At 32.8% G+C, this 14,358-nt stretch overlaps 1 protein-coding gene across 4 annotated transcripts in view; it reads left to right on the top strand.

Annotated features, from left to right (window-relative positions):
- Positions 1-14,358, top strand: part of LOC130892709 (uncharacterized) — a 137,360-nt gene that overhangs the window by 89,941 nt on the left and 33,061 nt on the right. For all 4 annotated transcript variants that reach the window (XM_057798263.1, XM_057798266.1, XM_057798267.1 and 1 more), the window contains 7 exons: positions 290-332; positions 1,719-1,851; positions 2,008-2,164; positions 3,127-3,361; positions 4,433-5,205; positions 7,476-7,564; positions 12,257-12,604. In XM_057798263.1, coding sequence (XP_057654246.1) covers positions 290-332; positions 1,719-1,851; positions 2,008-2,164; positions 3,127-3,361; positions 4,433-5,205; positions 7,476-7,564; positions 12,257-12,604 — 1,778 coding nt within the window. The remainder of the gene's footprint in view (positions 1-289; positions 333-1,718; positions 1,852-2,007; positions 2,165-3,126; positions 3,362-4,432; positions 5,206-7,475; positions 7,565-12,256; positions 12,605-14,358) is intronic.

Raw genomic sequence — 14,358 nt, 5'->3', positions numbered from 1 at the left:
TACAAAATTTATAAAATATTTCGTTGATTCATCTCAACAACATTAAATTCATCAAATTCAAAAAGCAATATTTAAATTGATGCTTGATAGAAATATTAAGGTTATTGATTATGATTGTTAATTTTCATTGGTTAGATTATGAATGACATTAAATTCACAGCAACCTTGCTTCTAGATTTCCTCCCTCATCATCGTCGTCCTTGATAACCACCCCAAGATATACATAACTTTTAAATGTTAATAAACAATCACCTTATAATTGTCTAATATAGCTATCTATTTATTTTAGACTCAAAACCTCCTGAAAAAGGGATAGGAAAAACAAAAATTGCGTAAGTATTAAAGAATATACAAAATTAATTCCTTCATAATATAATAATTAATCCAATACAAGAATAGATGTTGTTGATAATCTTTTATTTTATCGAATAGATAAGGTATTAATTAAAGAAGATACTGAGGATTACAAAACCAAAAAAAGTTAAATCATTTAAAAACTCTTTGATTTTGCATCACTGTAATTCAGCATTCTTAAGAGTGTTATCATGAACGAATTTGTAACCCAAAGCTTCAAAAACCTTATCGAATAAACGCCTTATTACCTCAATATATTTCTACTTTTCTCTTTCCTTTTTCCAAAGCTCGAACTACCTCCATTTACAGTCGATAAAGACAAAATTGTTACCCTGTAGGCACCTAGAGTTTATTTATGAAAATGCGATCAAAAATGTTGGTGTTTGAGTTTTTCTTTCCTTCATTTGAATGGATATGAAATATTTGAATGGATATATTGACGTTCGTATGGGGTGTAATTTAAATGTAGATTTCGCAATAGCTTTTAACCCACCAAATAAAAGTTTGAACTAAAAGTCTCACCTTCTTTTTTAGTTGATTTGTCATGTATGTATAATATTAGAAGAAACTAGATTTTAAAAGAATACTTGTTTATCGAAATGCATTTCGCACATGTAATTTTTGGTGCTGATAATTCGTTTGTTCAATATGATCAATAAATAGGAGTGCGTAGCTCCGTTGACATCTAGGTTCTCGAGATCTGCTCGCTTCGCTGTCCTGAAGAAAAAATGTCCTTAACAGTTTGATCCAAAGTTTAGCCTTGATTCGTGTAAGTAAGGAATAGAAGAGGGTGTCATGAAGCAATGTGGAAGATAGAAAGACGTAGCTATGTGGGTTTTTCATAAAATGTGCTACCAGGTATATCGCGGAGGATTAAGTTAATTGAATAGTATTAGGACATTAATAAGATTATAAATAAAAGGTGAAATGCAAGTCTCACATGTAATTGTTGGTCCTAGTTAATAGTTTCTTCAGTTTGATTGAGAAGTTTGAAGGAAATTGAGATGCAAAAGAACATGAACACAACCGAACAGAACAAAATCTGAGCTCTTTCTGATATTGTAGCTAGAACAACTCAATAACTAATGAATTTCATAATTTCCTCCTCTACAAACATAGCAAATACATGAGAACAATTTTAACGAATCTTAATCGATAAAATTACTGAGTACTTGCTGCAACTCGGTGTTGGCGTTTTATCAGAGATAAGGACTCGAAAGAATCGGTGCTAAACCTATAGTTTTTGAAATGTTCTAGTACAAATGATATCTACACGCTCTCAAAGATATGTTTTTTGCATATTTTCGTCAGATTGTCTAAGTCCTCTCCCAAAATCCTATAATACTAAATATTTTGATTTTCAGCGATATTCAAACGTTCCCGAAAATTGTTAAAGACTTAAGTAGTATTCGATGCTGTGACGGTGACTCAGCTACTCTTGAATGTCAAGTATTCGCTACCCCCTTACCTGATATTCGTTGGGAGAGAAGTGGAAAGGTAAGTTTTGACAGAAATATTTATATCTATGTCTACAGAAATTATGAAGATTGAAATGAAAGTTATTAAGATAATTTCCTATCATAAGCTATCCTTAAATTATCAAATAAATCTCAGAATTCTTATACTTTCTATAATAAGATTATATTTCTACAGTTGCTGCATTTAGGAGGTGATTTTCTGGCCGAATTCGATGGAGAAACTGCAAGATTGGTAATAAAGCGAGTATATCCCGAAGATGAAGGAGAATATACCTGTGTAGTTTATAATGAATTAGGAAAAGCTTCTACGTCGGCGTGTTTGATTGTTGATGGTGAGTAGAATTTGTTAAAATATATAAGTGATTTATCGTATATTCTATATTTTTTTAAAATATCGTTCAACCACTTCAGGGTACACATTTGCAGAGACAAGTACTAATATACTAATAGCCTAAATGGACTAAAGCATGACGACAGAATCAAGGCTGATTCTGATTTGTACGAAGCTAGCTGAAGATATTTTCTAGAAACTGACCAAACTTGGAGCTATTCAACCGCTGACAGGATTCGAACCTGCAATGGGTTTCTTAAAGTCCATCTCAAGCTGTGAGGGAGGGAGAAAACAATTATGTATCCTGTCATCTAGCTTCAAAAAAGCCAAAAACTTTATAAGTAGTCAGACATGACGGCGAAAATACTTAGTAAAGTGAAAGGAAGGCAATGATTCTGGAAGACCAATCAAAGAATACGTGGAAGTCGATTATAACAGACAGGCAGGGTCACCAAGTTTCTGGAATTCAAAAAAATCTTCAATTGTGGAGAGTTCAGTAGTAGTAGTGTCATTCAAAGCTTCTCAGATATGTAGCCAGTAGTTGGAAGAAATTAAAGTGGTTTAAAAAGTTTAGATGTTTTTTGGGTAAAACCTGAATCTTATGCATCAAAAACAAAAACAAATGTATTTTTATTTAGACACCTCATAACTCAATTTACATAGTAGATCAATCAACTTGGTTCAAGAAAAAATGTTTTGTTATGGTTTCTCATAAGCTTCGATCTAGCAAGGATTTCATATCCATATTAAATGAAAACAGTCATAAGAATTCGAATAGAGCCAATACTGTTAATATAACCATTCATTCAATTGCTTTCATTTTCTTAATAAATATCATTTGCAATTAGTGTAACCATCTTTTAGTAAAATTAGATTTTTTGATTCTTGTGGCGCTATCTATCTAATAGTGGAAACGTGCTTCTTTTGCCAAATTTGATCATAAAATGCAGTTTTATATTACAGTACCTGAAGAAAAGGAAAACCTCGTCAGTCAACAATTGAAGCGCCCTACAGGCTTCTCTGACGTATCAACTTCAAATTCGTCTTCAAATTCTACATATACCAGACCAATAACAACTTCACCTCTTTATAGAGAAAGACGTGTAACAGACTGTAGATCCAGCAGAATACGGGCAACACCCCCCAAATTTTATGCGTATCCGCATAACAGAGTAGCTGAACAAGGAGAAACAGTAAGGTAAAAATCACAGACATGCTTGATTGATGTGGAAGCTGAAAAATTAAAACACAAATTGATGTTAAGTGTCAGTGTTAAGTTCCCATTAATCGCACATGTGAGAGTCAAACACATGGGCAAGCTTTAGAATTTGCTCAAAGATGTTAGAAGGTTTAAGCTTAGCCTAATTAGCTTTTGCAAAGACATCAGCATTGAATAGTTTCAAGTAGAGCACAACGGGCCTTGACCCATTTCATGAGGGATTCCTCTGAGAACTCCCTTATCAATATCAAAAGTACCTCAGCACTTCATACCTCCACTTTCTTTTAATCTCCAATCTTCCTATCAATGGAATAAAGACATTATGAGAAGAAATATGGTTAACAATTTATAAAAAGTCGAGAAATTCGTTTGAAATAAATGGGAAAAACCATTATAGGTCTCCTCTTCCAAGTATCTTGATGTCATCTTATACCAAAATTGGAGAACAGACATCGGATCTACTATAGGTCGTTTTTAGGTCAGAGGGGGGAATATGTCCATGACGAAAAAAGTTATTCGAATCTCTGAACAGCGTCGGGCACGAACCAAATCAAAATCTCTCCTCTAATGTCGTAATTACTGCCTTGGAAACCCTTCTTATTGTAATACTTCGAAGCAACCGTATTCCTCACCATTTCCGGTCACTCTTTTATAATCTGTCATTGTTTATTTATGAGAAAGGGTACAGGGAAGATTTGAAGCACTACCAGAAAACCATATCAGAAATAGAGGATTTATATCCTAGTAAAAAGTTATCAAATTGATAAAGGTCAACGTTTACCGCTCTACCACAAACAGTTCTTAATCTAGTGCTTCTATCCTAGAATAATTTGATAAATTACAAGCTGCAGAAAAGAAATACCTTCGCAAAATGTACTTAATGCGAGAGAGCTATTAATCAAACCATAAGAATGATGAAATACTCTAACAAAAAATAATAAAGTAAGACCCTAAGGACCTGTCGTAAAAGAACTGATTAACATGATTAATGTTTTCAATTGTCATTATTTATATGAGTGGAATTTTCATATTCATTTTAATCAATTTCAGATTTCAAAGCGCAGTTGCTGGATATCCCGATCCATGGGTAACATGGGAAAAAGACGGAATACCGATAGTACCTTCTACAAGACTGAGAATTACAGAAAGAGATGATCTAAGAACTTTGGAAATTACAGATGTTATTCCAAGTGATTCGGGTGTTTACAAAATAATTTTGGAGAACGATTTAGGCCGTGTAGAAACATCAGCAAAACTAGATGTTATTGGTCATCGAATTCAATCATTAAGAGGTATAAGAGCTAGAAGTTTGTCACCAAAACCCGCTCCCTATTATTCAAAGAGTTTTACAAGAGCGAGTAGCAAACCTTCGTTACATTCCGACTATAAATCTTCATTGTGCAATTTAAGAAAATATAAATACGAAATATTGGACAATTTGGAAACGAATGATTGTGAGAGCTTAATTAATAATAATGATATAGAATCGAATATGTCGAGAGAAAAAAATTTAGTTCGTAATGGAAAGAACGACGACTATATGCGACCGGAAATTTTGAAGAGCCTTCCGAAAAATTTATACATTTCCCAAAGTGGGCAAGCTTTTTTAGAGCTGGATATAATTGGAGCTGAGCCTTTAGATGTGGTTTGGATGAAAGATGGCTGTATTTTGCCAAATTGCTCTGATTTTCAGCAAATAAATGAAAATGGAAGGATAAAACTCGTCTTACCTAACGTTAATAAGCATGATGATGGAAATTATAGGTGTGAAATTTATAATTTGTATGGAGATGCATTTTCAACGTGCCATTTAATAGTAGAAGGTATGACCGTTTATTTAAAAAATCTATTATTAATAATAATTTTTTGGATTATTTTAAATAGAGGTGAAAACTCAATCAACTCAATTTTCAAAGACAAATGTTTCGATTTTTGTGAGATTTTCAAAAACAAATGTTACATAAGTTTTTTCAAAGAATGCACACCATCAGTATGAGTCGATTAGAAGTGACTCGGTTCTAACTTTTCAGTTTTTAATATTACAATCTGCAATTAAAAATATCACTATTAACATCGCAATTAGTCTACTTCCAATAATTACAATTGTAAAATTAAAATTATTATTTAAAAAATGTTCAAGTTCAAGTCAAATCACTAGTACGTTTTTTTCTTACTGTCTTTAAATCTCATTGATTCTCTTTATTTATAAAATGCTTACAAATTTTAGCTATGTGCACCAAAAAAGAAACAATAACAATTCTTGTGATAAGCTCATTTAATGATCCAAATCAAAGAACAAAAGTTACATATACAATTGACAAAGTCACACATTTAAAATGGAACTGGACGGGCCATGTTCCAAGACTGTTAGATTATAGATGGACGAAAAGCATACTAGAATGGTACCTCAGGAATGAAGGGTACACAAACAGCATACAACCACCGACGCGATGAACGGACGATTTGAGAAAGATATCTTCCAACTGAATCCGAGATGCTCAAAACTAAGATTATCCAAATCAAAACTAAATTACCAAAATTCCAATGGAGGATTGTGTAAATTCTAGATGTGAGTTCAATTGAAAAACATCTCGTCGACTACAAACCGGAACTCTTGATGGAAAATGTATCTGAATATCTAAAAAAACATTATCTAAAAGACAAAAAACTGATGATAGGGAGGAGCATAGATATACTCGATAACTGAGCATTTGCGTAATCCCATACAAACTTTTTATAATAGACTTTGATACAATTAAATAGAAGAAGGAAAGCAATTTGCAGATCTTATTAAATATATTATTTTTTCTTGATAATTAGTTTTTCTATAACAGATTTCGAAATATTATAGCGTTATTTCATGAAAACATGATATAATTTTAGATTTCTGTAGACAATAACTTTTGAGTCCTACATCCTACGATATTTTTGTTATTTTAATCGCTTTTAGAAAGCTTCAAATAAATATTCCGACGAGATCAGCTATGGACTATTAGTTTGCCAGTGCATAATGACATAATCTTACATTTGAATTGAAAGAACAACTGCTGACTGGGACAAAAACCTACAGTTTAAGTATACTTGGCGTCTCATTGTTTTTGAATGTAGACTTAGGTGTTAACTCGGATCTTCTTGTTAAGCGGACAAAACACCACTCTACTGAATCAAGGCGGAATTTGTATCTTCAGCTAATAAAATTGATTAACCCTCGACCCTATTTACTGAGATATAATATATATTCCAAGTATACTAGTCAGCACTCCTCATTTTATTTAACAACTTCTGACTATGTACACTCGTTACCACTGTTTTATCAGTGGCAACCAATCAATAAGGGCCAACGTGCCATGGCTCTACTATTTTCCTAAAAATTGAAATATTTTTTTCTAATGGTAACACAATTTCCCATTAATAATTTAGAACAGTTCTTCTACTTATACATGCATAAATCCTTCTATTATGAGCACTGAAAATAAATTGTATTCGGACCAGGTTTGAAATTGCTCTAACTAGAACCAGTTTATATGCTTCTGCGGGGAGAGAGGAGGTAGTAGTGGACCAAAGCTGACGTAAAACATTCAGATCAAAGCCAATGTATTCAGTTCGCACCTTATTAAATTCGAGTAGTTCAAGTGGTGCCTGCCGCATGTAGATGCCTGCAGATATTGATCTAGTCAACTCTAAATTACCCTCTTCTGTATTGAGTCGAGCATCATCAGGGTATGATTGGGATCCGAGTTCCAAATGTACGAGAAATACTCAAAATTGGACGAATCTAGGCCTTGTAGAGGATTGAAAACTGTTGCGAAATACATAGGTTTTTGTTCTTAGAGAGCTCCAAGTTTCGTGAAGCTGCCTTAGTTAATTCGGCCACGTAACTATGCCAGAACTCAACACCCAACAAGCGAATTTATGTGATATTTTATGTCCAGACAGGACTAAATCCAGAGCCGCAGGGCTCACAACTCTTCAAGTAAAAGAGAATTCGTTGATATATAACCTATTCGACCCCCCTCTCTCCTAAGCAAATTGAGTTTTCACTTCAACATTTGTCACAATTGTGGTATCTGGAACTGTATTATTTATCTTACAGATAGATGTTCAAAAAAATCTGTTCATATACAACCGTCATGTATTTTCCCCGTTAGAGGAACACTAACATCCGAACCAAACAAATTTAAGGTAAGTTTTGCCAATTTTGGTCAGTTAGAAATAATTTCAACTTATGACCGTTTTTGAGATTTGCATGATTAAAAAAGATAATTTAGTTTCGATTCAAATATATCACAGTCTTTCAAAAGGAACGACATCTTTGAGCCCCATTATTTTAGTAACGTTTTCGTAAGCTGTCTTTTATGTATATACTCGTAAGTAGAAAACGGAATCTTCATACTCATACTCACTTCAAATGATGTTTAAACAATCAGAAAAATAATTATTTATCATCACGTCACATTATTGGCCATTATCATTACGCTGGAAACTGTTAGAACCTGGTTGAAGCGTGCGTACCGTAGAACCGGTATTAAAGAATAAGTATCAAAATGGATCGTATCGAACAGCAAGGTAATTGAATATTTGCGTTTTCCGTTTTACGTTTTTTCCTATGAACACTTATGAAAATGATAGATTGCACACTAATTTTTACCTAAGAAAGTATCTTATTTCACACATATACCAAAAAATAACAGACATGTATTGAAATGCTTATTTTTCTTATGTTATATATGGTCTCGAACGATAGAGGGAATAGGCGAATACAATATGAATCTGGCTGGGTGCCGACAGGCAAAAGGCCAAATTTAAGAAAACTGAAGAAGTAAACAATATGATTTTTTGAGGTTATACTAATGTTTATAATAGAAATTGAAAGTTTGTTGTGATTTGTGTTCAAATACATAATAATGTCTGAAAGATAATTTAAACGTTAAAATTAAGTGTTATTACTATTACTGTGTAATGTATAAAGTAGTTGAATGAAACTTTTGCAGCACACGTGCTTATATACTTTTCAATACATGTCTGATATAGTTTGAATAAATACGTTTTTTTGAGGGATGTATCACTTTCCAAACTCGTTATGTAATATACTATTAATGAACATCAAAGTCGTTAAACATTTTTTTAAAAAATCAGCACTTTCTGTGTATATTTTAATTATCTGTAAGTCCTTAAATGTTAATTAATAGTCCGGCACTGGTGATTAGCGTCATATACTTAACATAAATTATAAATGACGTGACGAACTAAAACTCGTAGTTTTTTATAAGGATCGCTTTCTTATTTAGACATGAGATTGGCCATAAAAGTCAAGCAAGGCTGTGACAAAAATAGTAATAATGTAATGTTTATGCAGTACCCTGGCGAATTATTTATGTTGAAGTATAAACAAATTGTGTATATTGTGGGTCGAAATATTAAAACGTTGATATAAATTTATTTATACCATGTAGCGTTTTTATGCGATATTGATTTCGTATTCAATTTAACTTTTATTTACAACAGTAAACGATATAATTTATTCTATAAACATCGTTGTCTGACGCAAATGATACAAATTTTAACATAGTTGGGATGAAATCCTCGACATAAAATGGAGACGAGTTTCACGAAATTCAATAAAAAGTGAAGAAAATTTTGACCTAGATTGAGTTTAAGAGCTACATTGATTATAATAAACTGAGAGCCACAATGACAAGAAAATAAATTATAAATTGAAAAAAAATGAAAAAAAAAACAGGCCTCTAGCTATATTTAAATTAGAAATAATTCTTGTGAGAAGAATAAAATCACTGATAAGAAAATTATTATTATAAAAGCATGGGGAGACATGTCATTCCTATCTCTGCGTTTTGTAACCAATAGATCTGTGTCTGATTTCCAATCCGGTGACAGTCCGAATTATTTTTCCGTTTGCTAAAACTTTACACTTCCTTTCCTTCTCCATTTTCTCAATAATTTCGTAATGACTCTCTACGGTAAGATGGACGGTAGTGTTTTTCGGTGGGTCTCTAATGTAGGTGAAATACGAGGATAGTCTCAGAAGTATCTGGGCCAACAAAGAAAACACAAAAATTCTGGAAAAACATATATTCATTTTTCAACCTAATCTGCTTTTATCTCCATACAATTTTCCCAGCGACGTTCATTAAGTCCGATACCATTTACATGATAAGAATCGTCAAGCTCCTCAGAATAGTCATTAATACCTCTTCAATGTTGGAAAATCTGTGACCACCGACCCATTTTTTCAAATCTGAGAACCGAAAATAATCCGAGGAGGCTGAATCTGGCGAATAAGGTGAAATTCAAACTTTAATTCATCAATGTTGACCATTGTAATAACGTATGTGGTGCATTGTCTTGATGATACAACTCACGCACAGCTTTCTTATATCCAAATTTCCAGTTAATATGCGATGTACCGCACTTTCTGCCATGCCTGCTATGTTTTTACACACTTTCAGTCGACGATCATTCACTACAGCTTTCTGGATTTTTTTCAACATTTCTGGAGTCGTCATCGTAGGTCGCACCGACTCGTTTAAACACCGCTACCCAATATTTTACTGATGATAATGTAGTAGCAGTCTCACCAGAATAGAATCTAGTTTAGTTTTTATATTGGTTGGGCGAAGGCCCTTTAAATAAAAGTATTGTGTCACATAACGATGACCAATGTTTACAAATCAATGAAAACGTTCACTATTGATGGCTGCCAAACAAATACTAAACAACGTGGCGTCTTGAGATTTAAAACATATGCTGTATAAGTTGTGTACTTTCTAATAAATTAGAATTTTACCCAATATCCAATTTTGAGCAAGTAGAAACTAATTCTAACTAGCAAACAAAATCTTGGGCGAAGAAAAATTAAAACAAAAAAATATGTTCTCAGTTTCTGAGTACAAGTAGTTTTAAGCGCGCATCTGTTTTCGTTATGTTTTCTTGAAAATATCCTTCTAACCAGATACGACTTACAATATAAGTTTCCATGCACACTTGTAAAGATGTGTAATCACATTGGTAGCGGAAAGTATTTATTAATATGACCTCTGATTTCCTTATGATTTTTAACTAAATCGAGAAGGTTGTTTCCCGACATCGACGTACTATTTTAATCACAATAAAACCATCTACAACTAATCTATGAAAAAAAAAACAGTTTTAACTGTGAGAAATGTATATCTTGAATGTAGCAAATGAAAGTCAGTAGCTTAACGTAACAGAAAAAACAGGAGGGATATAAATCGCTAGTATCTAAATAATTTTAATTTACTTGCTCAATTATATTCAACTGAAATTTGAAATTTTGCTCTTACTATACTTCAAAATACTTTTTTATCTTTGGAATTATTATAATTGCACTAGTAAAACTGTAAAGTAAAAAACCTCATTGATATTTATCTTGTTTCTGATTATTCACTTCTATTTTGATTTATTCATTCCTAAGTGGCTGTTTGATTGGGGGCTATTACAAAGACATTTTTCTTCATGCGTTTCTTTCTTTCATTTGATCTTTTATTTTTTCCAATTAATCCCCATTGTCTTCGTTGCTTCTTCCACATTTTCAATCCATGTTTTTCGTAATCCTAGTTACAAGGATACATATCGAAAGTCGAAACTGTGTCTTACAAAAGAAAAATAATAGTGTCCGTTATTTTTTTACTTCATACGAGCGCTGTTTATAATAATAATAATAATATATGAACCGACTGATTTGTTCATTATACTTTAGTGAGTGAGTTATTTCTTCGGTGTTTATGATTACAGTTTAGTCCTAATTAGCCCTGTGAGACGCAAGAACGCATCCGTACCATTGCCGTCTAATTAAAAATACCTCGTCGTACCGTGGACTACAATGTGAAAAAATATGCATCCTCCAGAAGTTTTGGCGATAGAAAACGTACCGGGGGTGACCTCGAAAAAGTACAACCGCTGAAGATAAACGTATTGTGTTAATTAGTGAACGTAATCGACGACTCACGGTCCCAGAGATAACAGCTCATATAAATGAATCTAGGAATCTGTCATAGAGTACTTCGATAAGGAAAAGGGGAGTGAAAGAAGAAGATTTTTAGGGAGTGATGAGTCTTCAGGTTTTTAGGTATAAGAAAAAAGTAGGGGAGCTTCGATGATGATTTGAGGATGTTTTGGAAGTATGGTGACTGAAGAGCTGGTAAAAATTAAAGGAATGTTGTGAAAGAATATAAAATGAAGTACGTTCTGTTTAGCGCCTGATAGGCAAAAAATTTACCCTCTTCCATGACAATGATCCCAAGCATTCCTCGCAGCTATATTTGAAAACATTGAAAATTAAGAATGTTCTGAAAGTAATGATTTGGCCGACACAAACCCCCGACTTGAACCTGATTGAGTTGTTGTTATTATAACCATATCTATATAGCTTCTCTAAAATATAAATATAAAAATCGAGCGTATTGTTTTTATTTCCTGTGTATCACGCAAACTATTGGGTGGGCAAAAACTTTTGACCAGTTGTTTTTATTTTGATAGAAAGTACCTGCGTCATTAACAAAAATTGCTTTTGCACGGGGCGATCTCAAAGCCTTGCGTGGTGTAGCATGAATATTTTGTCTCACCAAGTATAAATTTCGCAACTACTGTATCACCTGAAGCAAATATAATTTCGCTTTCTTAGGGCACACATAATAGTATGCCATATTAAAAGTGAAAAAATTTCACCTAAAGCTATCAAACAGTCGAAGATTGGATCCATAATAAACAAATTATGAAATGTACAAAACCTTGGATCATTACAACTCTCGTTCAAATTTCGAATTAATCATAAGGTTTTTCAAATAATTTTGAACCTTTCGAAGCTTACGCCACTGATTCAATTTCTGTGTTCAGGTAGAGGAAGACGGTGACGCGAACATTTTTCACGTCGTGGGGGCGACGAGATCAGATGCAAGTCCGAGCAATTCTTCGCAATTTAGCAGCAGTATCGAAAGTGTTTCATCACAACCCGCAGTACCGTCGATTGCGATAGCGCGGCGTACCAAAAATCTCGCGAGTTTCGGTCGAGAGTGCGGTAGTGATAGTGGAGTAGGCTCTATGGAGGAAACTGTGCAAATCGAAGAAACGCCGCCGGTACTTCTTAGAGGACCTCAGGATACTACAGCACTTGTAGGAGATCGAGTACTCCTTAAGGCAACTTACACGGGATATCCGGAACCCATAGTAAAGTGGACTAAAGCGGTAAGTACTTTTATAGGAATTATTTTTTTTTTAAATTCTAATTTATATCGTTGAATAAAGCAATCCGATATAATATCTGCCTAGAACTGCGAGATTCTTTCAAGAAGCTCATTGCGAATTTATTGATAGATTAAAGTTTTCAAGAAATATTAATCTTACGAACTATTGTATTTTATAACGTTTGTTATGAGATAAGAGCTATGACTTCATAATTATTAGAATAATTTCCATAATATTGAACACAGAGTTTATAATTTGCTGCTAGTAAAAACTGAAAACTTTTAGAAAAATTTCAGTATTTGCTTCACGAAGTATCCCTATGCAATGAACAGCATGGACTGTATCCTGGTAAATCTAATGTTTAATACAATATATTGCAACATATAAATAACAGATTATATCAAAGCTTTTGATCGTTTGGATTATGTTATTCATCTTGAAACTGTCCAACAAGGGCTTAACTGATCTAGGTTTTAACTGGGATAACTGATAAAAAGTAAACAAACTTTCATTTATTTTTGAAAGCTGTCCTTCACAAAAACAAACCGACATTTTCCTTTGTCTCTCCTTTGCAAAAACACCCTCATTTGTCTTTGAGAACTGTCTTTTACAAAATCAAATTTTGGAAATTGTCTTTTTCTTAAACAAATCGTCATTTGTCTTTGCAAACTTTCCTTTTCAAAAACAATACTTGCTTTACCTTTGAGAACAGTCTTTTTCAAATGCAAACTGTAATTTGTCTCTGGAAATTGTATTTTCCAAAAGCAAATCATCATTTGTCTTTAGAAAGTGTCCATTTTGCGTCTAATGAAGCTGTCCAACAATGCATTGAATGAATCAAAATTTTTATGTCATATCTAACGGAACTATAACTAAAACATAATCAAGTATCGTTAAAAACTATTATGATATGATTGAAATTTCACCATGAAACCACCATCTCCTTTGAAAACTGCATTTTCCAAAAAAACTATAATTTGTCATTGGAAAATGTCTATCAGGAGCAAATATCACTTGTACTTGACAATTATCGTTCTCATTTCCAAATACAAATGGTCCATTTTTTCCAAAAGCAAACAATCGTTTATCTTTGGAAACGGTCGTTTGCAAAAATTAAACCGTTTCTTCAAAAACAAACGGTAATTCATCTTTAGAAACTATCTTCTTCAGAAACTGTGGTGTTCAATCAAAAACTATCATTTGGTTTTAGAAAAACAATTTCAGGAAACTCAGGGCTAACTCTTCGTATTTATTTTTATGAAACATGTGTCTCTCGAACGTGTTATTACTTGAATTAATTATATTACACATAATTGAATGATTTTTGAAAATGTCTATACATTCGCAACCAACTGATTGAAATTAGAAACTAATCATTTTCACAAGGAATTTTATATTCTTACTAGGTTTTTCCATATAAATCACAAATTATAACAGTAGAACGCATATAATTATAAAACACCGTGAGATATAAATATTTGAATCATGAACTGACATTTTTTAAAAGAAAAATTTTTCCTCTACTCAACGATAGCTACAGTTATAACCAATTTTTTATTTCTCTTTTTTTGTTAGCTTTTTTTTAGCCGCAGCGTTCAGTTATTATTTTCCATCCTAAATTGTAATAGTCTTCTTCATGCAAATGATTCCAAATTATATTGTTCTATGCTTAAAAAGCGATTCCCTTTTTCATTAAAATAATATAGATACAATCATTGACTGATTGCAAACAAATACAAGCTTCACGTTTTCAA

Source organism: Diorhabda carinulata, chromosome 4, assembly GCF_026250575.1.
Source record: "Diorhabda carinulata isolate Delta chromosome 4, icDioCari1.1, whole genome shotgun sequence".
In the NCBI taxonomy this organism is placed as follows: domain Eukaryota; kingdom Metazoa; phylum Arthropoda; class Insecta; order Coleoptera; family Chrysomelidae; genus Diorhabda; species Diorhabda carinulata.
Note: the sequence above shows the minus strand (reverse complement) of the source record. Positions and strands in the feature narration are given on the sequence as shown.